Source organism: Nyctereutes procyonoides, unplaced genomic scaffold (genome assembly GCF_905146905.1).
Source record: "Nyctereutes procyonoides isolate TBG_1078 unplaced genomic scaffold, NYPRO_anot_genome, whole genome shotgun sequence".
NCBI lineage: Eukaryota > Metazoa > Chordata > Mammalia > Carnivora > Canidae > Nyctereutes > Nyctereutes procyonoides.
The window spans coordinates 37,541,106-37,563,124 of record NW_026575131.1 but is presented as its reverse complement, the minus strand read 5'-3'; the positions used below and the strand labels follow the sequence as shown (position 1 = coordinate 37,563,124).

The 22,019-nt window shown below is 46.5% G+C and overlaps 1 protein-coding gene across 1 annotated transcript in view; it reads left to right on the top strand.

The window, feature by feature from the left end:
- Positions 1–22,019, top strand: part of DNAH1 (dynein axonemal heavy chain 1) — an 84,527-nt gene that overhangs the window by 20,367 nt on the left and 42,141 nt on the right. Inside the window, exons 8-18 of the mRNA XM_055343646.1 lie at positions 353–605; positions 13,473–13,630; positions 14,837–15,048; positions 15,663–15,961; positions 17,361–17,511; positions 18,311–18,504; positions 18,596–18,821; positions 19,309–19,428; positions 19,778–19,860; positions 20,995–21,136; positions 21,564–21,719. Coding sequence (XP_055199621.1) covers positions 353–605; positions 13,473–13,630; positions 14,837–15,048; positions 15,663–15,961; positions 17,361–17,511; positions 18,311–18,504; positions 18,596–18,821; positions 19,309–19,428; positions 19,778–19,860; positions 20,995–21,136; positions 21,564–21,719 — 1,994 coding nt within the window. The remainder of the gene's footprint in view (positions 1–352; positions 606–13,472; positions 13,631–14,836; positions 15,049–15,662; positions 15,962–17,360; positions 17,512–18,310; positions 18,505–18,595; positions 18,822–19,308; positions 19,429–19,777; positions 19,861–20,994; positions 21,137–21,563; positions 21,720–22,019) is intronic.

Genomic DNA, 22,019 nt, shown 5'->3' with positions numbered 1-22,019 from the left:
CCACTGACAGGGTCACTTCCAACATGATGCAGAGAAGGCATCCAAGGCCCATCATTGCCCCAGGTGTGGCAGTGAGGAGTGGTACCATGGATGCCACCCCTGTGGGGCTCTGTGCACAGCTCTTTACAGTTTACAAAGCACTTTTCACATCTACCCATGGCAAACTGCACAGTGTACAGGGCCAAGAAGTGTTGTTGTGCCCATTTGACAGATGTGACAGGGTGTCAGAGAGGGGAAACCACTCGCTTAGGGCCACCAAGCATCGGCAGCAGAGCCAGGCTGGAACCCAGTGTTCCAACCCTGAGAGTCTGACTGTGCTGTGTGTTCCCTTCTCCCTCCCACCCGGCCCCAGGAAGGCCCCCCCTCCTCACCTGCCAGTACTGGGTGCCTCGGATCCAGCTTCTCTTCTGCGCTGAGGACCCCCGTGTGTTCACGCAACGCGTGGTCCAAGCCAATGCCCTGCGCAAGAACACAGAGGCTCTGCTGCTGTACAATCTGTACGTGGACTGCATGCCCTCCGAGGGCCGCCAGCTCATCAGTGAGCAGAGCCTGAACAAGATCAAGCAGTGGGCCATGAGCACACCCCGGATGCGCAAAGGGTCCTCGTGAGTCCCCAGCAGACCTTTCCATCCCCGAATGTCACTTCCTCCAGGAGCCTAGGGGGCAGTGCTCCCTCAGTGTTCATCTGTAGGCCACTTTGCCCGCTGCACTGTGGACTTCTTAGACTCCAAGCAGTGTCTTGTTTGTCTCCAGATCTCTCATGACCAATGTTGACTCGTGGGTTGTTATTTTATAATCTGTTACTACTATCTTATATTTCGATGCCTAAATTGTCCCAGGTTTGGCCAGAGGGAGCCTCTTCAAGCTGATTTCTGTGTCCTTCTAATGTGTTCCTATTGTTCTTTGAACACGCCTGTACTTTTGGGCATAGCAAGAAGTTCTGGGCTCATCTTGCACTTCCCCAGACCTAGCCTTGAAATCAGCTATGTCTCCAAGGAGCCCTGATTCCTTTCAGTGGGGAGTAGTATTTAGAAGCCAAGATCTGGGCATTAGATATGCTCATTGTTACTAGAAAATCATTGCTGTGAAGCTCTTAGACCAGTCAAATCTAGGGAATCTGTATGTTATGACATTTCATTATTATTATGTATAACCTTCACACACACCCATGTCTGTTTCTATCGATCTATCCATTAAAAAACATGGGTTCCTAATGATACCTTCAAACCCACCCCAACATCACCTGGCTTCTTCTCACTTACACATATTTGTTACTTCTGTCTCCAGAAGAAAACCAACTCCCATTCATTGTTCATGGTGTATTTGTTTGCTCAGTCCTAAAATACACAGAAAGTCGTTCAAATGCTAATTCATACTCTTTAAAAAGAAAGACCTTACTAAGTAGACTTTGATACACATTCTGTGTTCTTTTTCTCTTTGCCCCGGGGGGAAATCATCCTGGAAATCAACCCATACAAGTTCATTGAGATTTCCTTCCTTCTTTTTCATAGCCGCATAGCTGTCTAGTGTGTGAACGAACCACATGTACTGTGGTTGATTTGACTGTTCTCTACTATATAGGCATGTAGGTCATTTCCAGTATGTTGCAATCATAAACAGTGCTACCATGAATAACCTTGTGCATTTATATAATCCTAGTGATGGAGGGGTAGCTTTAAGGGTAGCTGAGAAATGGGATTGCTAGGTGAAAAGATAAGCACATATGTAGTTTGGTTTGCTGTTGCCAAATTCCCTCTGCTAGGGTTGTGCCCTAGGGTTTTGTATACTTACCAGCAGTGTGAGTGCCCGTTTCCCCACAGCTTTGCTGAGAGAGTGTTGTCATGCTATGTGATTTTTTTTGCCAGTCTGGAAGATAAGTATATGAGCAAGGTAAGTAAGTCCGAAGTGTTATAAGTGAGGCTGAACAATTTTTTCCATCTTTTCACATGATTAAGGGCAAGTTTTATATATTTTTATGACTCACCTATTCATGTCATTTGCCCATTTTTCCCCCTCAGGCTTTTGAGCTTTTTTCTCTCTCTCTGATTTTAAGTGTTCATTATATATTAGGGATATTGGTCCTTCCTTTGTGATTTATGCTATAAATATTTTCTCCTGGTTTATTAGTTGTAGTTTGACTTTGCTTATGGTAATTTTTGCAATATAACTCTTAAAATATTTATCTAAACAATGTTATTAATCATTTCTTCTATTACATCTGGGTTTTGAGTCATAGAGGGCCTTTCCTCATACTGAGGATTTTTTCCTGTACTTGCATGGTTTCATATCCTTGTTCCATCCTTATGTACAATGTATGGTATGGATCCAGTTACATCTTTTGTCAAATGACCAGCATTTATTAAATAGTTTATTAAACGCCATCAACATTTATTAAAACCTCCATATTTTGCTCAGTGGTTCAAGATGCCACCTTTATCATACACTAATTTTCATGTGCATTCAGATCTTTGTTTGGATTTTCTGTTCTATTCCATTGTTCTGTTTGTCTATTTATGCACTTGCACTAGAGTTTAACTATAGATGTTTCACAGAATGTTTTCATGTCTTGTAGGGGCCAGCCCCCTTTGTAGCTCTTCCTTTTCAGTGTTTTTCTGGCTCTTCTTGCATGTTTGTTTGTTTCAGTTATTTTTCAAGACTGTGGCAAGGTATACATAACAGAAAATTTACTATTTTAACCATTTTTAAGTGTACAGCTCAGTGGAATTAAGTGCATTCACACTGTTGTGCAACGATCACTACTGTCCATCTATAGAACTTTGTGAAACTGTACTCATGAAACAGTAACTCCCCATTCTCATCCCCACCCCCCCTAATCATACAGGCTTTGTCCTTTTGTGCCTGGCTTAATTCACAGAGCGTAACATCTTCTAGGTTCTTGCATGTTGTAGCAGGTGTGGGGATTTCCTTCCATTTTTTTCCTTTTCATATTCCATTATGTGCATATACCACATCTTGTTTATCCACTTATCTGTGGATGGACACTTAGGCTGCTGTGCACATGGGTGTACAAATCTCTCTTTGCGTCCCTGCTTCCTATTCTTTGGGGTGTATACCCAGAAGTGGAGTTGCTAGGTCATATAGTAATTCTGTTTGTTGTTGTCGTTTAGTTTTATTTCATAAACTTACCTCTGCAATCTATCTGGACTTGAAGGGGGTAAGGAAAACATGGAACCCAAAGAACTGCAGTGAAAGCATAGGTTATAGGCTATTATCAACAGGTGGGAGAAGGAACCGTCTGGTAGTTAAGATAAAACACAAATCAAATTTATTAGAGCTGTCCACAGTTGGCAATCATGAGCTTCTTGCTGCTCTTGCCATTTCTGGACCCAGAGCACTCCATGTTTTCCATGGTACTCATGTCCTCTTTCACCTTGCCAAAGACCACATGCTTGCCACCCAAACACTCAGTGTTGGTAGTATGGAATGAAAAACCAGTAACATTTGTGTTGGATCCTGCATTAGCCATGGACAAGAAGCCAGGTCTCGTGCTTCAGGATGAAATTCTCATCATCAGATTTCTCCCTCTAGATGGACTCACCACCAGTGCCATTATGGTGTGTGAAGCTTCCACCCTGGTACATAAATCCTGGAATAAGTGTGTCAAATCAGGAACATTTATAACCAAATCTTTTCTCTCTAGTCCTCAGTTTTTCACTATCTTTGGAACTTTGCAAATGATTTGAAGGATACATGGTCCTCAAGGGTTCAATATCTAAGAATATCATGGAGTTGACCCTGGCAGGGTGGCACAGGGCAGCTCCAGGTGGTGTCAGCGCATCTGCAAAACCCTATTTATAATTTTTGAGATGCCATTATTCAGCTGCCTTAGCAGCTGTTCTGTTTTATATTCCCATTGATGGGGCACCAGGGTTCTAATTTCTTCATGTCCTCACCAACGTTTCTTTGGTTTTTTTTCCCCCTTTACAATAATTATCCTAATGGGTGTAAAGTGGTATTTCATTGTGGTGTTTATTTGCATTTCCCTAATGATTAGTAGTGATGTTGACATCTTTTCATGTGCTTATTGGCCATTAGTAGGTCCTTCTTTGGAGAAATGTCTATTAAAATTCTTTGCCTGTATTTGAATCCAATTGTTAGGTTTTTGTTGTTGAGCTTTATGAGTTGTCTATATATTCTGGTTATTAATCCCTCATCAGAATATGGTACTTTCTCCCATCTCATGGTTTGCCTTTTTATTCTGTTGATAGTGTGTTTTATGTTACTAGAACACAAGGTTTTTCATTTTGATGAATTCTAATTTTTCTATTTTTTCTTTTGTTGCCTGCACGTTTAGTGTCATAGCCAGGATATGATTTCCAAATCCAATTTCATGAAGCTTTCCCCCATCTGTTCTATGAGTTTTATATTTTAGCTCTCACATTAGATCTTTGATCCATTTTGAGTTAATTTTTATATATGGGGCTAGGTAAGCGTCCAGTTTTATTCTTCTGCATGTGGAGATCCAGTTTTCCTAGCACAGTATGTTGAAAAGAATGTTCTTTCCCCAATTGAATGATCTTGGCCCCCTTGTCGAAAATCATTTGACCTATATGTATTTGAGAGTTCATTTCTGGATTCTTTGTTCCCTTTCTTTGGTCTATGTATCTTTATGCCAGTACCACACTGTTTTGATTACTGCAGCTTTACAGTAAGTTTTGAAACCAGGAAGTGTGAGTCCTCCCACTTTGTTCTTTTTCAAGATTGTTTTGGTTAATTAGGTCCCTTGAGGTTCCATATGAATTTTAGGATGGATTTTTCTATTTTTGCAAAAGATGTTGTTGGGATTTTGTTGTTGTCATTGTTAGGGTTTTGATGGCAATTTGCATGCTTATTTTCCCATGAGCATTGTATCAACTCCTCTTGTTCTATTTTAAAAACATTTTGTATTTTGGGGGTACCTGGGTGGCTTGGTTGGTTGGGCATCTGACTTTTGATTTTGGCTTAGGTCGTGATCTCAGGGTCATGGGATTGAGCCCCTACTCCGGCTCTGCCCTAAAACTGGGGCCTGCTTGGGATTCTTTCTCTCCTTCACCCTCTGCCCCTCCAACAGCTTGTGCTATCTGTCTCTTTTTTAAAAAAAAAACACTTTGGGGTGCCTGGGTGGCTCAGTAGTTGAGTGTCTGTCTTTGGCTCAGATCATGATCCTGAGGTCCTGGGACGGAGTTCCACATCAGGCTTTCTGTGGGGAGCCTGCCTCTCCCTCTGCTTATGTCCCTTCCTCTCTCTGTATCTCTCATGAATAAATAAATAAAATCTTTAAAAAATAAATAAATAAAATGAAAAAACCCACTTTGTATTTTTTTAAATTTATTTATTTATTTATGATAGAGAGAGAGAGAGAGAGAGGCAGAGACACAGGAGGAGGGAAAAGCAGGCTCCATGCAGGGAGCCCGACGCGGGACTTGATCCAGGGACTCCAGGATCACGCCCTGGGCCAAAGGCAGGCGCTAAACTGCTGAGCCACCCAGGGATCCACCCCCCCACTTTTATTTTTAATGAATTTGCCTTATATTTTTAAATTACCTTAGGTATAGCTGACCTCTTTAGGATCTTAAACTGTCCTACCTAAGGACAAAGAATGTTTACTCATTTGTTCAAGACTACTTTTCTGTCTTTAAGGGATGCTTTATGATTTCCCAGAAGGTTTTGCATATTTATTAAGTATTTTATCTTCTTTGTTGCTATTATAAATGGATTTTCTCTATTATTGTATCTACTGATTTGCATATGCTAATTTTATATCCTGTTATAAACAATCCTTACTGAATTGTTTGATGCGTTTTATCATTGATTCTCCAAGGCTTTCTAAGTACACATTACCTGTAAATAGAGATAATTTTACTTATTCTTTCCAATTCTTATTCCTCTAATCACTTTCTCTTTCCTAATTGCATTTTCTAATACTTCCAGTACAATATTGAATAATAGTGGAGATAGTAGGGATCCTTACATTGTTTCTAATGTTAGTGGAAGTACCTCTAGTAAGTTTTCCCCTTAAGAAAATGCTAGCTTTAGGACTTTATTTATAACATATCCATTGAAACTTCTGTTTTCTTAAGCGTTTATTTGTCACAGGCTTTTAAAATACTTATGGAGATAATATGATTTGACTCCTTATATCATTAACATGGTGTATCATATTAACTGGTTTCCTAATATTGAAACAACTTTGGATTTCTTTAATAAATCCCATGAACCTAGCTATGGCATATCATTTTTTTTTAAATGTGGTATTGGATTCTGTTGGTTAGTATGCTTTCTAGAAATTTTGTATCAATATAAGTGATGTTGGTTCATAAGGTTTTTTATACTGTCATTATCAGGTTTGAAGTAAGTTATATTTGCTTCATAAGAAGAATAGTGACGTTTTTCCTTCATTTTCAGTACTCCGGAACAATTTGTGTTGTATTGAGGTTATCTGGTTATTCCTTTCTGAAACCATTTGGACATGGTGCTTTTTGGTAGGAGAGTTCCTCTATAACTTGTGTAAGAAGTTCTTCTATAATTCTCTATAAGAATTGGTCTATTTAAGCTTTGTATTTCCAATTTGGAGGTCAATTTTCATATACTTTATTTCTCTAAAAAATTATCCATGTTTTCTGGATTTTAAAATATATTTGCATAGACTTTTGCAAAGTGGTCTTTTATGATTTAAAACTTTTTTCTGTCTCAATGTTGACTTCCCTTTGTAACTTATTATTTTATAGAGTTATGCTCTCTTTCCTTTTTTTTCCAAAGATTTTATTTATCCATTTGACAGGAAAGAGAGAGAACACACAAGCAGGGGGAACAGGAGAGGGAGAAGCAGGCTCCCCAATGAGCAGGGGTTGCTATGTGATCCCGGACTGACTGAGCCACCCAGGCATCCCCTCTTTTTTTGCTGTATTAAGTTACTTAGTGGTTTGTTTGATGTGTTAATTTTTTAAAATTAGGACGTGGATTTATTAATTTGTTTTCTACATCTACCTCATTCATTCTGCTTTTTTAAAAAGATTTTATTTATTTGAGAAGGAGAATATGAACTGAGGTGGGGGAGGTAGAGAGACAAGTAGACTCCCCACTGAGTGTGGAGCCTGACACAGGGATCAATCCAAGGACCTTAAAATTATGATCTCAGCTGAAGTCAGACACTTAACTGACTGAGTCACCCAGGCACCCCCATTTCTACTTTTTATTATTTCCTTTCTTGTGCCTTCTTTTGGCTTATGTTTTGTTATGTTTATAGTGTGTATATGTGTGTGTGTGCACACGAGGAGTTTAGTTCACTTATTTATGTTCTTATTGATAAATGCGTTTAAGACTAATGAACTTTCTTCTGATACCTGCTTTAAAAATAGTCCACAGGGGCAGCCCCGGTGGCACAGCGGTTTGGCGCTGCCTGCAGCCTGGGGTGTGATACTGCAGACCTCGGATCAAGTCGCACATTGGGCTTCCTGCATGGAGCCTGCTTCTCCCTCTGCCTGTGTCTCTGCCTTTCTCTCTGTGTCTATGAATAAATAAATAAATAAATAAATAAATAAATAAATAAATAAAATCTTTAAAAAAAACCAACAAAACTCCTAGTTTGTAAATAAATAAATAAATAAATAAATAAATAAAATAGTCCACAGATTCTGATATATAGTATTTTATTTTTTTAGTTCCAAAATTTGTATTTCCGATTTCATTAAATAATTGTTTAATGTCAGGTTTTTACAATTTTCCGTATGAAAAGGACTTGGTAAAATTTGTTGTTAATAAATTCTACTTGTATTGCATTGAGATCAGAGTATTATTTATAATATTTCTACTCTACAGAACTTGCTGGTGTTTTCTCTGTGGACCTAATGTATAATCAATTTTTTGCTGAATGCTCCATTTGCACATGAAAAGAGGTATATCCCTATAGTTAGGGTATCAGAGTTTATATTTTCATGTATTCCAGAAAAATCTATTTTATTGCTTATGTTGTTTACATCTTCTATATGTCTTTTGTCCACAGAGAGTACTGTGTTATTTTATCATTATTAATTGCAGCTTTCAGAATTAAAACGTGTCCTCAATCAGGTCAAATGCTTTTTGACCAGAATTTTACTTTTTTTTGATTATCAGAATTGTAACCTGACTTTTTGTTGTTTCCATTTTTCTGATACATTTTTTCTCATACCTTTATTTTTAGCTTTTTAAAATTAGTTTGTTTTAGGTAGGTCTCTTATTATCAGCATATAATCAGGTCTTACTTTGTGAGTCAAATTAAAAATCTTTTTCTTGTAATAAGTGAGTTAAACCCATTCACATTTATCGTTAAACTGCTACGTTTGATCTCAGTTCTGTGTTTCCTTCTTTATGTGTTGTATTTTCTTTGTTCTTTCACTTTTTAATTTCTTTTTTTAAGATTTTATTTTTAAACAATCTCTACACCCAACTTTGGACTCTAACTCATAACCTCAAGATCAAGAGTTGCATGCTCAACTAACTGAGCCTTCCAGGTGCCCCTCACTTTTTAAATTTCTTTTGGTATTTGGGAAGATTTATACCTTATTTTAGTGGTTTCTTTTGTAGTTAAGCCTTTTATAGTACCCCATGTCCCCTGCTTTCTTATTCAACCGGTTAATATCTGCTTTGTATGTTTTTAATGGTATCCTTTGACTCCCTTCTATTTCCTTTGTAACAATCTTGGCTTTATTCTACTTCCCTCATTCTCATTCCTTTTTCCTCCTATTTAAAAAAAATATTTATTTATTTATTTTAGAGAGATTGCATGAGCAGGGGAGGGGTAGAGGGACAGGAAGAGGAGAGAAGAAGCCTCCCCACTGAGTGCGGAAACTGTTAGGGGCTCTATCCCAGGACCCTGAGATCATGACCTGAGCAGAAACCAAGAGTCAGAGGCTCAACTGGCTAAGCCACCCAGGCACCCCTCTCCTTCCATTTTTAGTTGCTTTTTTCCTCCTTACTATTTTAACATAATATTCTTCCACTCTCATCTCTATCTTTGCTTTATTTCTATTTTTAAAAATAAATTTTAGGGGATCCCTGGGTGGCGCAGCGGTTTGGCACCTGCCTTTGGCCCGGGGCGCGATCCTGGAGACCCGGGATCAAGTCCCACATCGGGCTCCCGGTGCATGGAGCCTGCTTCTCCCTCTGCCTATGTCTCTGCCTCTCTCTCTTTCTCTCTCTGTGACTATCATAAATAAATAAAAATTAAAAAAAATAAAAAATAAAAATAAATTTTAGTGATTGACTGTATGCTCTATGCCCAACATGGGGCTCAAACTCACAACCCCAAGATCAAGAGTTATACACTCCACTGACTGAACTAACCAGGCACCCCATCTTTTTTTAGTCTTAAATATACAATTAAGTTGATTAAGTATATCAGACTTTTTTTCCCCAAAGTTCTTCCTATCATCTTGCAGGGGATAAAAGAACAGTCCTTTTTTTTTATACCCTTCTAGGTTCTTGGCTGGGGCTCTGTAACACAGATTAGCAAGAGAACAGTTTACAAATTTATGTTTCCTTCCTTCCCTTCATAAGGAAATGAAGACCTGAACAGGCTAAACCTATGCTAGGTTTGATGAAGAGTGGAAGGCTGTGGGAATTGTGGCAAGACAAAAAGATATGAGCTAAGAGTGGTAAACTGAGGAAAACTTAACAAGACCTCTCATTAGGATTCCTCTTGGTGTCATTCCATCTTGGAACTAAGGATGCCCTTTCCTCTGGTTATAAGGAGGTCACTTTTCACATGACGATCTTACGACTTGCTTCAGGAGAAGCCTGTTTGTCAAATTCCTTCAGCTTAAAATATTCAATAGGCCAGGGTGCCAGGGTCTAGTGTACCCTAGACCCCATTAATATCTTGGTTGTATGAAGTTCCTCTTCTAGTAGATTCCTCATAAAGGGCTCAAGGATATGGTGTTCCTGGAGTTCTTGCATGTTTAAAAGCTGATGGACAACTTGATTCAATATAAAATTCTTGTTTCATGCTGTCATTGCTTGGGTTTTTGGATTTATTTACTCATTCATTCATTCATTCATTCATTTATTGGTTCTTTTTAAATGTTGCTCTTTTGTTGCCTTGCTTTGAATGTTGATTTTGAGAGGTCTGATGCCAGTCTAACTCCCCTTTCTTTGTAAGTTGTCTGATTTTTGGCTTGGAGGCCTCAGGGGTTTGTTGTTTGTTTTTAATCTTTGAAGTCTAATAATTTTACTAGAGTATATCTCAGAGTTGATCATTCTGGGTCAGTTTTCCTAAGTACAAAACAGGCCTTTTAAATACACAGGTTCAGACATTCTTTATTTCTGGAAATTTCTCTTGGATTTTAGTTTTAAATATTAGTTCTGTTCCATTATCCTATTTTTCTTTATCAGATTACCTCATCTCTATTTATGTATCCATCTATCATCTATCTTGCTTCTTTACCTATTTCTAATTTAACCATTTTCTATCTCTTTTTAGTTCTTTTCCCCCCCTCATTTTCATTTTCTTGGTTATATTCTGGTCTTCAGTGTATGTCATTATATTTTTTATTTGACTCTATTCTTCCTTAGGCACCTCCTAATTTCCTAATTTTCCCTTCCCTCCAGAGATAATTTTGTTTCTTTCCTTTTTTTCCCCTCTGAATTCAGTGAAATATCTTTCTATTTCTTCCTGCTCTTTGTCCATTTCTGTTTTAGTTGTGAAATTCTGATTCAAGGTGTTTTTCATATGAACAACCACTTGTTTGAAGATATTTAGTTCAGTTTGAAGTGCTGAGGTAGTTTTCTGCTTTGTCTTTGTTTTTTTCTTTGAGGGATGGACAAGAATTTTCATCAGGTAAGGTGGGTGCTCTTTCAGTAGCATTATGTTAGGGGCATCTACTTTCACCTATTGCATTCTTGGATTTGGGATGATTTACAAGATTCCTAGTTCACAGGCGCCCTCTTCTGTTGGAACAGCAAACCAGTTTTTTTTTTCTTTTTCAATATGGATGGCTGTGTGTGTGTGTTGGGGTTGTCCTTCACATTGTTTTCGCTTATTTTTCAGGAATCTGAATTTTTCAGTTTTGCTTCCTTTTCCATCACCCTTTAATCTCCAAAGTCCTCCTTTTCTTTTACCTTCCCCCTCATATTTCATAATACTTTTCAAAGAATGCTACGTTGAATGAATGCATGCAAGTTCCTTCCTTGTCTTCAGTGCTCTGATTCTCCAGGACTCACAGTCAATGTTTTTGCAGTTGGAGTGGACTCTCTCTCTTTCTGGCAGAACTGTAGACCATGCTTGAGCTACCACGGCTCCCCTCTTCTGCAAGCACAGTTTTCCTCAGACTCCTCTCCTTCTCCATGCAGGCTGGCAGCAGGAGGGGGAGCTGTAGCTTATTGGGAACTGATGATTATTTTTCTACTTAAAGATAATGTGGGAGATCCCTGGGTGGCTCAGTGGTTTAGCACCTGCCTTCAACCCCGGGATGTGACCCTGGGGTCTTGAGGTCAAGTCCCACATTGGGCTCTCTGCATGGAGCCTGCTTCTCCCTTTGCCTATATCTCTCCCTCTCTCTCCCACTGTCTCTTATGAATAAATAAACAAAATCTTAAAAAAAAAAGATAATGTTGGGTAGCCCTGGTGGCTCAGCAATTTAGTGCTGCCTTCAGCCCAGGGCATGTTCCTAGAGACCAAGGATCGAGTCCTATGTCAGGCTTCCTGCATGGAGCCTGTTTCTCCCTCTGCCTGTGTCTGTGCCTCTCTCTCTCTCATGAATAAATAAATAAATTCTTTTAAAAAACTAAAAAAAAAATAACATGAAGTTTGGGCATTTTATTTATTTTGGGTATACTAACAGCATGGGTTTTGGTAGTGTTATTTGTCCCAGCTTTTCTTTTTTTCTCTTTCCTCTGTATTTTGAGAGCGTGTGGAGAGATCCACATTGATGTAGCCACCATTACCTTGGTTGTCCAGAATTCCATTTCTTGAGTTTTATATCATTGAGAATATTTTTGGCTCTTTATAACAAATATGATGGACTCAGATTGGCTTAGATGGCAGGGAAAATGCACTGCTTTACCTATAACTAGAAATTGGATGCAAAATGTGCCAGGCTCAGTGCATCAGGGCTCTGTCTCCAGTGTGTGCTGGCTTCATCCCCAGGTGAATGGCAGCAACAGTTTTAGAAGCACAAAGCCCAGAGTCTAGTGAGCTCTGCCATAGATTGGATTCTCTTGAAGCCAAGCCTGTTTGGGGGATTCTTGTATAATTGATTTATTGATGAAGTCCATCTCTAAGGGAGTGAAGGTGGCAGGATATAAAGGAGGAAGCAGCTGAGCAGAGATGTGGTTTTAGGAGAAGTACAGCCTCTGATCTCACAGGGAACACTGGAGCATGAGCTAACACCCCTCAAAATTTGTCCTGAAGAAGATGGGACAAGGGGGCTTGATTTTAAAGCTCTGTATCAGTTGTTGATTATAACTGGATCATGTTCCCACTCTTAAGCCAATTAGTAGTCAGGTCAAGCTCCACCACGACCTGCTTAGACAGACAGGTGAGATGACCTCAAAGCTGAGAAATGTCAACTTCTTCTAAGTGAAGTGAGAAAGGAGAGAGTCCTAGAATGACAGTAAGGTATAATTAGGAGGAAGTGGATGTCAGGCAGGCAAGCAGCTGTGTGGCAAGTCTCCCTCTTGTGCCAGGCACAGGGTGCAGCAGTGAAGAGAAGAGGGTTCTGTCTGGGGGAACAACAGTGAATGAAGGAAAAAATGCCCTCAAGGGGTCTGGATTGTTGAGACAGAGAAAGAACTTGGGGGCACAAATGAGGCTGCCCTCATCCAGGAGGGCAAAGCATGTCTGGGATAGAAACTGCAAGGGAGGAGTCTGGGTGGGTGGGGCTGAAATAGGGGCTGGATCAATCAGACTGTGGCCATCAGAGGGGCAGTAGATGCAAAGAGCTCAGAGTACCTCCAGGAACCCAGAGGGGCTGCCTGGCTGGAGCTGGGGTAGGGGTGAGGGGTGCCATGTGTGGGAAGGGGTAGGGGACAAGAAAGTGACCAGAGAGGAGAACAGGGAGGGGCCAGGGCCAGCCAGAGGACCTCTTGGTCCTCTAGGGTCCAAGAAGAGGTTTGGCTTTATCCTAGGATGTGGGGGCCTAGGATGGACTTTTAGCAAGAGAAGGATGTGCTCAGATTTGAGTTTGTGAGGAGCAGATTGGAATGGGCAGGAGTGGAAGTGAGGGGACCAGGCAGGGAGGTGCCTTGTTGGGATGACACTGAGAATTGAGAAGCAAAATAGGCAGACTTGGACTGGCATGATGGCAGGAGGGGAATGTGACACAAAAGAGGCAAGGGACAAGGGTGATGGAGGTTAGTGGCTGGGGGCCGGGTAGGAGGTGTGCCCATGAATCTGGAGAGGAAGCCCCAAACACATGCCCAGAGGTCGATCCCAGAGCATGGGTGTGATGGGGTGTGTGGAGCCCCCTGACTCCCCTGTCCCCCTTTCCCATTGGCAGGGTTCTGGAGCACCTCAACAGTCTCTCCAAAGAGGTAAACCTGGACTATGAGCGCAGTATGAACAAAATCAACTTTGACCAGATTGTGTCCTCCAAGCCTGACATGTTCTCCTACGTGACCCTGCCTAAGAAGGAGGAGGAGAAGGTGCCCAGGCAAGGTGAGGGAAGCTGGACAAAGGGGAGCCCGATGGCCACCCACCCAGCCAGAGCCCTCCTGCTTTCTCTCTAAGGTGGTCCATAAACCCGACACTCCCAGCACTCACCCTACTTCTTCCCCACCTGTCTAGAGAGCCGGGGTGGGGGTGGGTCCATGAAAGCTCTTTTAAAAACCAGTAGTCTTGGGGATCCCTGGGTGGCGCAGCGGTTTGGCGCCTGCCTTTGGCCCAGGGCGTGATCCTGGAGACCCGGGATCGAATCCCACCTCGGGCTCCCAGTGCACGGAGCCTGCTTCTCCCTCTGCCTGCGTCTCTGCCTCTCTCTCTCCCTGTGTGACTATCATAGATAAATAAATAAAAAAAAAAAAACAGTAGTCTTGGGGTACCTGAGTAGTACCGCTGGTTAAGCATCTGACTCTTGATCTCAGCTCAGGTCATAATACCAGGGTGGTGAGATCCAGCCCCACATTCAGGTCTGTGCTGGGCATGGAGCCTGCTTAAAATTCTCTTTCTCCCTCTCCCCCCTCTCCATACCCCTCTCTCATAAACAAACACACCCCAGTAGTCTTGAGTAGCAAAGAAGGAAGCAGGTAATGTGTATATTAGGATAGCAACTGTTCAGAAGTGGGTGGAAGGGCTCTGATGGTCTGAGGGACATGTAGCCCTCCTTACCTCCAGCAGCAGGAGCAGGTGGCTTTGCTGCAGCCCCTTCTGACCTGTGACAGACTGAGTCTCAGAGTAGGACACCAGTTCCCCCAAGTTCTTGCTTTGACTTCCCTGATGCTTGTGAATTTCGTTTCCTGGATCCAGCTGCCACGTGTGGGAAGGGTCTAGGAAGTTGGAATGGGGCGTGGACAGCGGGCGCTCTGAGGTCCTGATGCGCACATCTCCCTTGCTTGGTGCTGGGTTATGTGCAGAGTGGGCAGGAGTGAAGGGGGAGAGGGTCTGTGGTTCTCATCCACTTCAAATGGGTCAGTGACCCAGAGGGGCCTGGAGGGGATCCATTTACTCACCCCAGAGTGGGCAGCTCACTGAGAAGCTGCAGGACCACTCTGGCAGGCCGTGGGAAGAGAGAGGTTCTGGGGATGTGGGTGTCTCTTTAGGAGGAGATGGGACTTGTATCCCTCCATCACCACCCTGCAGATCCATCCTAACCCCTGGTGTGTCCCAGGCCAATCTGACACTGGCCCTCCACCCCCACCCCTGCAGGGCTGGTGAGCGTCCCCAAGTACCCCTTTCAGGAGCAGAAGGAGGACTTCACCTTTGTGTCCCTGCTTACACGGCCAGAAGTCATCACGGCCCTCAGCAAGGTGCGCGCTGAGTGCAACAAGGTGACTGCCATGTCCCTGTTCCACTCAAACCTCTCCAAGTACAGCCGCCTGGAAGAGTTCGAGCAGATTCAGTCCCAGACCTTCTCACAGGTGTGTGGACATCTGGGGCTTGAAGGGCCCCACGCAGGCTGGAGCCTTGGAGCTGACTGGCCAATGGTGAGGCCAGGAGCCTCTGTTCTCCTTAAAACCTAGACCTTGTGGGAGGCTGAGGGTACCCAGGGTGATGGCTCATCTCAGAGAGGAGAGGAGACCTAGGGTAGGCTCTCTTTCCAGTCACTTGCCATCCAACCCCGGTGGCCTCTGAAGCAGACCCCCTGTGTGCGAAAGAGAGCAGGAACTGCACATACCCACTAAGTATTGGGGTGTGAAGGAAGGGTGCAACCTTGTGGGGGACCATCACCAGGTGACCCTGCTCCATTCTGTCTCACTGTCTCTCCCTTAGCTGGAGAGAAAGTCCTGCTTCTGCTACTCCCAACCCTCCTTCCCCCAGAGGAGCCCTGGTCTCCAGGGTTACAGGAGGGTATTGGTTGGTAGGGCTGGGCAGTAAGTTGGGGTGGGGGGAGATCCTTCCCTGGTCACCTGCATCCTGAGGCTGCCCCGGCACCCTGGTGCCTACAGTCCCCGAGTGTGATGCCTGTGGGGAGCTTGTGTGGAGCAGGTTCCTGGGGGAGGGCGATGCCTGATGCAACCTGTGGCTACTCTAGGTACAGATGTTCCTAAAGGACAGCTGGATCAGCACTCTCAAGGTGGCCATGCGGAGCAGCCTGCGTGACATGAGCAAGGGCTGGTACAACCTCTACGAGACCAACTGGGAGGTGTACCTCATGTCAAAGCTGCGCAAGCTGATGGAGTTGCTCAAGTACATGCTGCAGGACACACTGCGATTCCTGGTGCAGGACTCGCTGGCCAGCTTCTCACAGTTCATCAGTGACGCTTGCTGCAACGTACTGGACTGCCCTGATGACATGGTCTGGGTCGAGGACTTGATAAACAGCCCCTACAGGTGGGGGCTGGCTGAGTGCAGGTGCCGGGTGACACCACCATTACTCCTTGCTATGCCCCAGTAGCTGGGCTGGCACAAAGTGGAGGGAGCAGGACAGCCAGGACCAGGGTGCCCAGCTGCCAGGTCCCAGATGGCCCTGGTGGCAGGGAATGTCCCACCAGCTCAGGCTTGCACATCTCTGGGTGGGGCAGGGGACTCTTCTGGGGGGGCAGGCAGGGTCATCTGAGTCAAGATGTGAGACTGAGACTGAGCCTGAGGGGGAAGTGGCTGAGGAGATGTGAAGGAGGGGCACCGGGTGGAGAGACCAGTTATGTGCAGAGGCTAGGAGGGGAGAAAGACCTTGGGAGCAATCAGGGCAGGAAAGGCTGGCAGCTATGGCTGGAGTGCAGAGGGCCAGGCAAGATGTGGGAGGGGTTGCAGGGACCGGCCAGATTGCAGAGCCTCCTGGGGTCACCGTCAGGGGCTAGGTTTATTCTAAGTGTGGTCAGCAGCCATCAGAGGGGAGTTATCATCTGACTCAAAAATGCTCAAGACTCCTGCAATTGTCTTGGCAAGGGATGATGTGGCTGGGACTTGGGAGGAGTGGGGCAGGTTTGGGGCCATGCCTGGGTGGCAGTGCTATGGACCTGGCCGTGGGAAGATGTTCAGCGCAGGGCAGGGAGAAGACGAGCTGCCTCCTGTGGTCCATCGCTAGCACAGAGCCCTGAGGGATGCTGGCGGGAGTCAGGGGACACAGAATGTTTGAGATGCCCATTAAAGGTCCAGATGGGGGCAGCCCCCGTGGCTTAGCGGTTTAGCGCTGCCTTTGGTCTAGGGTGTGATCCTGGAGACCAGGGATTGAGTCCCATGTCGGGTTCCCAGCATGGAGCCTGCTTCTCCTCCCTCTGCCTATGTCTCTGCCTCTCTCTCTCTCTCTCTCTCTCTCTCTCTCTCTCTCTCATCGAGTAAATAAATAAAAATCTTAAAAAAAAAGATAAAGGTCCAGATGGGTGGTGGATGGCAATCCAGAGTGCAGCAGGGAGGCCAGGCTGGGATCTAAGCCTGAGGGTTGTTGGCTTGTAGTAGGTATCTGAAGCCAAGGATGGTGACTTCCCAGGGAGAGCGTAGGTGCTACAAATGCCCAGGGTCTGGCTAACCTGTCCTGATGACCTCAGGACTGCATGGGGGTCCTCCCTCTCCCTGCTCCCCGTGGACCCCTGGGCAAGAGGCAGAAATAGAGTAATCTTTGGTTGGTCTGCATTTTTCTGGTAACTTAGAGGTTTCTGGAAGGAGGGAGGAGGCAATTCTCACACAGAAGCTCAAGAGCCATGGTGCTGGCAGGAAGGGCAGAGGGCTGGATCTTCTGCACACAGGCCTCCTCAGGCCCCTGCTCACGGTCAGCCCAACTGTTACCCCACAGGCCCCGGAAGAACCCCCTGTTTATCGTGGACCTTGTGCTGGATGGCTCAGGAGTGCACTACAGCACACCACTAGAGCATTTCGAGACATCTCTGCTCAACCTCTTTGACAAGGGCATCTTGGCCACGCATGCGGTGCCCCAGCTGGAGAAGGTATGGCCGAGGTTTGAGGCCCAGGGCACCTACTGGCCTGGCTGCTAGTGGCTACCCGAGCCACAGGCTCACTGTATTAGAGCAGTTCAACTTTATTTCGGGGCTCCCCCCTGGCCAGAAGTGTGCTCAGACCTTCAATTCTAGAATAGCTCACTTAATCCTCACCAGAAGCTGCCCTGGGAACCATTAGCATCCCCATTTTGTCATGATTGTTGAGAAATCTAGCATAAGGGCACAAAGTGACTGAGCGTCAGACCTGCAACTCTACCCGCGGCTCATTCACCCACCACTGCCACAGCTGTTCTGGGCCAGATTCCACTCTCTTGAACCCACCCAGCTCCTGGCCCCTCTCTTCAGCTAAGATGTGGACTCAGACTGACCTCCACACTCAGGACCCCTTGTCAGAAGTCCCCACTCGTCACCATGTCTGTGTACATCTCACTTCTCTTGGCCCAAGAGCTTCTGGAGCTCCACGCCCCTCTTGTCTCCCTTGCTGGTTAGCCAGAGCCCCCAGTGACCTGATGGCTTTGCCTGCTCCTTTCCTGGACACCGGACTGAGTCAGGCCCAAGCAGAGGAAGACGCTGCCCCTTCTTAGGGCTCATGGGGCTTGGAGCCCTATATTAATTAGTCCACAGCATTTCTCAGAGATGCAACACCAAGCCCTCTCTCTGACCCCCACCATGCTGTCTGTGATTGGCCACAGTGCTGCCCACTCTGGCTTCAGATCCCATCTCCAACCCCTCTGCCTGCCTACCCCATGGCTCATCCAGCTTTCTGCCCCTGCCTTTGGCTCTGCAGCTGGTGATGGAGGACATCTTTATCAGCGGCGACCCCCTGCTGGAGTCTGTGGGGCTCCACGAACCACTGGTGGAAGAACTGCGGGCCATCATCACCAACGCTGTGCGCAAGGCCATGATCCCACTGCAGGCTTATGCCAGGGAATACCAAAAGTATTTGGAGCTGAATAACAATGATATCGCCACCTTCCTCAAGTGCGTGCATACATCTGAGGGTATCTGTGTGTCGGTGTGACTCCCCGTCACTTACCACCTTCTGCCCTTCGTGTACGCCCACTGTCCACAGGGCCTACCAGATGCATTGCCCATCAGCTGAGGAAGTTCGGGAGGTGGTGCTCACCCACCTACGGGAAAAAGAGATCCTGGACAGCTCACTGCCCAGCAGTGTCATCATTGGGCCCTTTTACATCAACATTGACAATGTCAAGCAGAGCCTGTCCAAGAAATGCAAAGCCCTGGCCACTTCCATGCTGGACATCCTGGCCAAGAACCTTCACAAGGAAGTGGACAATGTAAGTGCCCAGCCATCTGGCCCCAATGGGTGTGTTGACTGCGACAACACATTCACTCTCACATTCATGATGAGCTCCCATGAATAAGGTGTCCCTAGGCAGGTGAGGAGTGTCTGCAGATGCCCAGGCCAATGGAAGGATCTGGAAGTCACCCTGCCTTGACCCGCAGTCTGCCTGCAAGTTGCTGTCCCATATGGAAGGTCCCAGGAAATGGGGACTGCTACCTCTTTTCCTAGACTTGGGAAGACCTGGGAACCTCTCCAAAAGATGGGCCATTCCATGGAGCTGAGGGTGTGCAAGTGGCCTCAGAAGTCCCATGCGTATGTTGGCTGGGCACAGGAGTCCAGGGAGGCTTCAGCTCCCCAGCGAGTTAGCTGCAGGATATGGAGGAGTGGGAGCAGTTCCCTGTCAGGAGACACTGGGACCCAAGTAGGAGTAGCAGCCCCAGGAAAGGCCATCATGCCTATTGCCCTCTGCCTACCGCCAGATCTGTGAGGAGTTTCGCAGCATCAGCCGCAAGATCTATGAGAAACCCAACAGCATTGAGGAGCTGGCTGAGCTTCGCGAGTGGATGAAGGGCATCCCTGAGAAGCTGGTGGGGCTAGAGGTGAGGTGGGCATAAGGGGGGCTGGGAGCTGGGAGACGAGGAGCCTGAGGCCGGAGGTGAGGTAGACATAGAGGATGGGGGTTTGGGAGGTTCTGAAGTAGGGTGCATGGTGGAGGTATGGAGTCATGCTATCTGGGAGGCCAGGAGGGTGGAATGGATGGGATGGGGGCTGGGAGTGGGAGGCGTGGTGGCCATGGCCTTTGGAGCCCTGAGCCCCATGCTGGCCATGCACCCTGCACCTCCTCCTCAGCCCCCATCCTCCCCTCTCTGGAAGACAGCAGCCTTTCCTTAGTGCTCGACCACTTTGGGGTCCCGCACATGCAATTCTCATTACCACCTATCCGTGCAGGAGCGGATTGTGAAAGTCATGGCTGACTACAAGGTCATGGATGAATTCCTTTACAATCTCAGTACAGAGGACTTCAATGACAAGTGAGTGGGAACTTAGTCCCCATCCCAGAGGATGGGAAAAGAGGTGCTAAGACACATGGCTCTCAAATATCCCTGTAGCCACAGGCTGTGTGGTCACACCAGAAACGCCAGCCATGATGTCTGAGACCATGGCTCCACATGAGCCAGGGCCAGGTGGCCAATAGTGCAGCAGGAAATCATTTGACCCTCTTGGCCCAGGGACCCTGCTGCCCATTCACCCTGTCTCCATTCTCTATATTATTGTCAGCCTGACCCACACGTGTTCACACAGGTCTGGGATCCCCTTGTTTGTGGGAGGCCCTTTGGGATCCTTGGGAGTGCTGAGACATGGCAAAGCCAGTCTGGTGGTCAGTCCTTAGGGAGAAGCATTTGTCCCTACTCAGCTCAAGAGCCTAATGGGAAATAGCCTTAGGTTGGGATGGCCTTACCAAGGCCCCCAGAACCCCTTGCCCGCCCTGCCTCACAGACAGGAGGTGCCTTCAGGATGTCAGGGTCTGGAAGAAGTTGGCACTGTTTCCTGGAGCTCTGCCAAGAGCTCCAAGACGCCCACTTTACAGGGCAGCCTGGTACTCAGTGTGGCCCTCCCCCAGGGTCAGCAGTCCTAGGCCAGATGCAGGCAGGAGCCCTGAATTCTAGAGCCCCCCCACTTCAGCCAGGCCAAGGTCGTTGGTCCAATATGAAGGAAGCTGGCCTGGTGGCCCTGGTTGGTCACTAACAAAATGCAGACTAGAGGTTGCTGCTTTGCCTCAAGGGAGGTGAGGTCCCTCAAGACCCTGGAAAGTGAGGGGGGAGCCCAGCATCACCTCTCTTCTTCCCGACACTGTTCTCCCTCTTGCCCCATCACTGCCCTGGGCATCTTGGACCTGCATCTCTCTGGATGCCCACCACAGTTCCCAGACCACAGTTGCAGGGTAGGCACTGCCTGCCCTGCCAGGTAGGCCCACACCCTGACCCTGATGGTGGCAGTGGCTGCCTCCAGCTCACTTGCACTTCCTGGTTGCTTGGCCCTCGCTGGCTCCAGCTGCTACCTGGATTCCCCCATCACCCCCTTTACCCTGGATGCCCCTGCCTGGCCTGGGCACCCAAGATTTCAGCTGTGACCTTTCCCCCAATGCCCACCCTTGTCCTCTCCAGGTGGGCTGCTAGCAATTGGCCTTCTAAGATCCTTGGACAGATAGAGATGGTACGGCAGCAGCACATAGAAGATGAGGAAAAGTTCCACAAAATCCAGATCATGGATCAGAACAACTTTCAGGAGAAGCTGGAGGGGCTGCAGGTGGGGCTGATTCAGGGCTCTGCTGTACCTTACTCCTCACCCCAGGCATGCACTTCAGGGCCAGGCCTGGCCTCCTGCATGCATGGTGGGTGAACTGGCAGGTGAAAAAACAAATGGCTGGAGGGATTCTCAGCCAGCAAGCTCCAGAAAATTCAAGGTTGCAAAGAGGCCAAATTCCTCTGTTGTGTCCTCCAAGCCTCAGTGTGCAAAACAATGAACACTGTTCAGGGAACTAGGTCTCCTTCTGACCTTGCTTGTGTCAGACTGCTTGTGATGGGCCAGGAACCTGCTTACTCAGGGAGAAGAAGGCACCCTCAGAACTGAGAGGCATTGATGCCTGGAGACCTCGGGCCCCTGGGGGTGTGTGGGATGCATGGACATGGTTGGGGTCCCAGAGGCCTCTGACCGCTTGCTCTTTGGCCCACAGCTGGTGGTAGCTGGCTTCTCCACCCATGTGGAGATTGCACGAGCGCACGAGATCGCCAATGAGGTGCGGCGGGTCAAGAAGCAGCTGAAGGATTGCCAGCAGCTGGCGATGCTGTATAATAACCGAGAGCGCATCTTCGGCTTGCCCATCACCAATGTAGGCCTCCTGAGGGCATGCTGTCCCCTAAACCCTAGGGCTTGAGGAAGAGCGCATGGCATTTGTGGCCATATCTGAACCCAGCTCCTGGGTGGCAAAGCCCTGACACTTGGCGGGTAGGACTGAGCAGGCTGCAGAGAAGTAACCTGGCCCTGGCCTTCGGTGCAAGGACATTGGCTGGAATCAGGCAGGAGGCCTTGCTGAGCCACTCAGAGCCCAGAGCCTATAGGCGGCAGGAAGAAGGGAGGCCAGGCCAGGGCTCATGGAGACAGGATCAGGGACGGTGGCCAGGAACAAGGA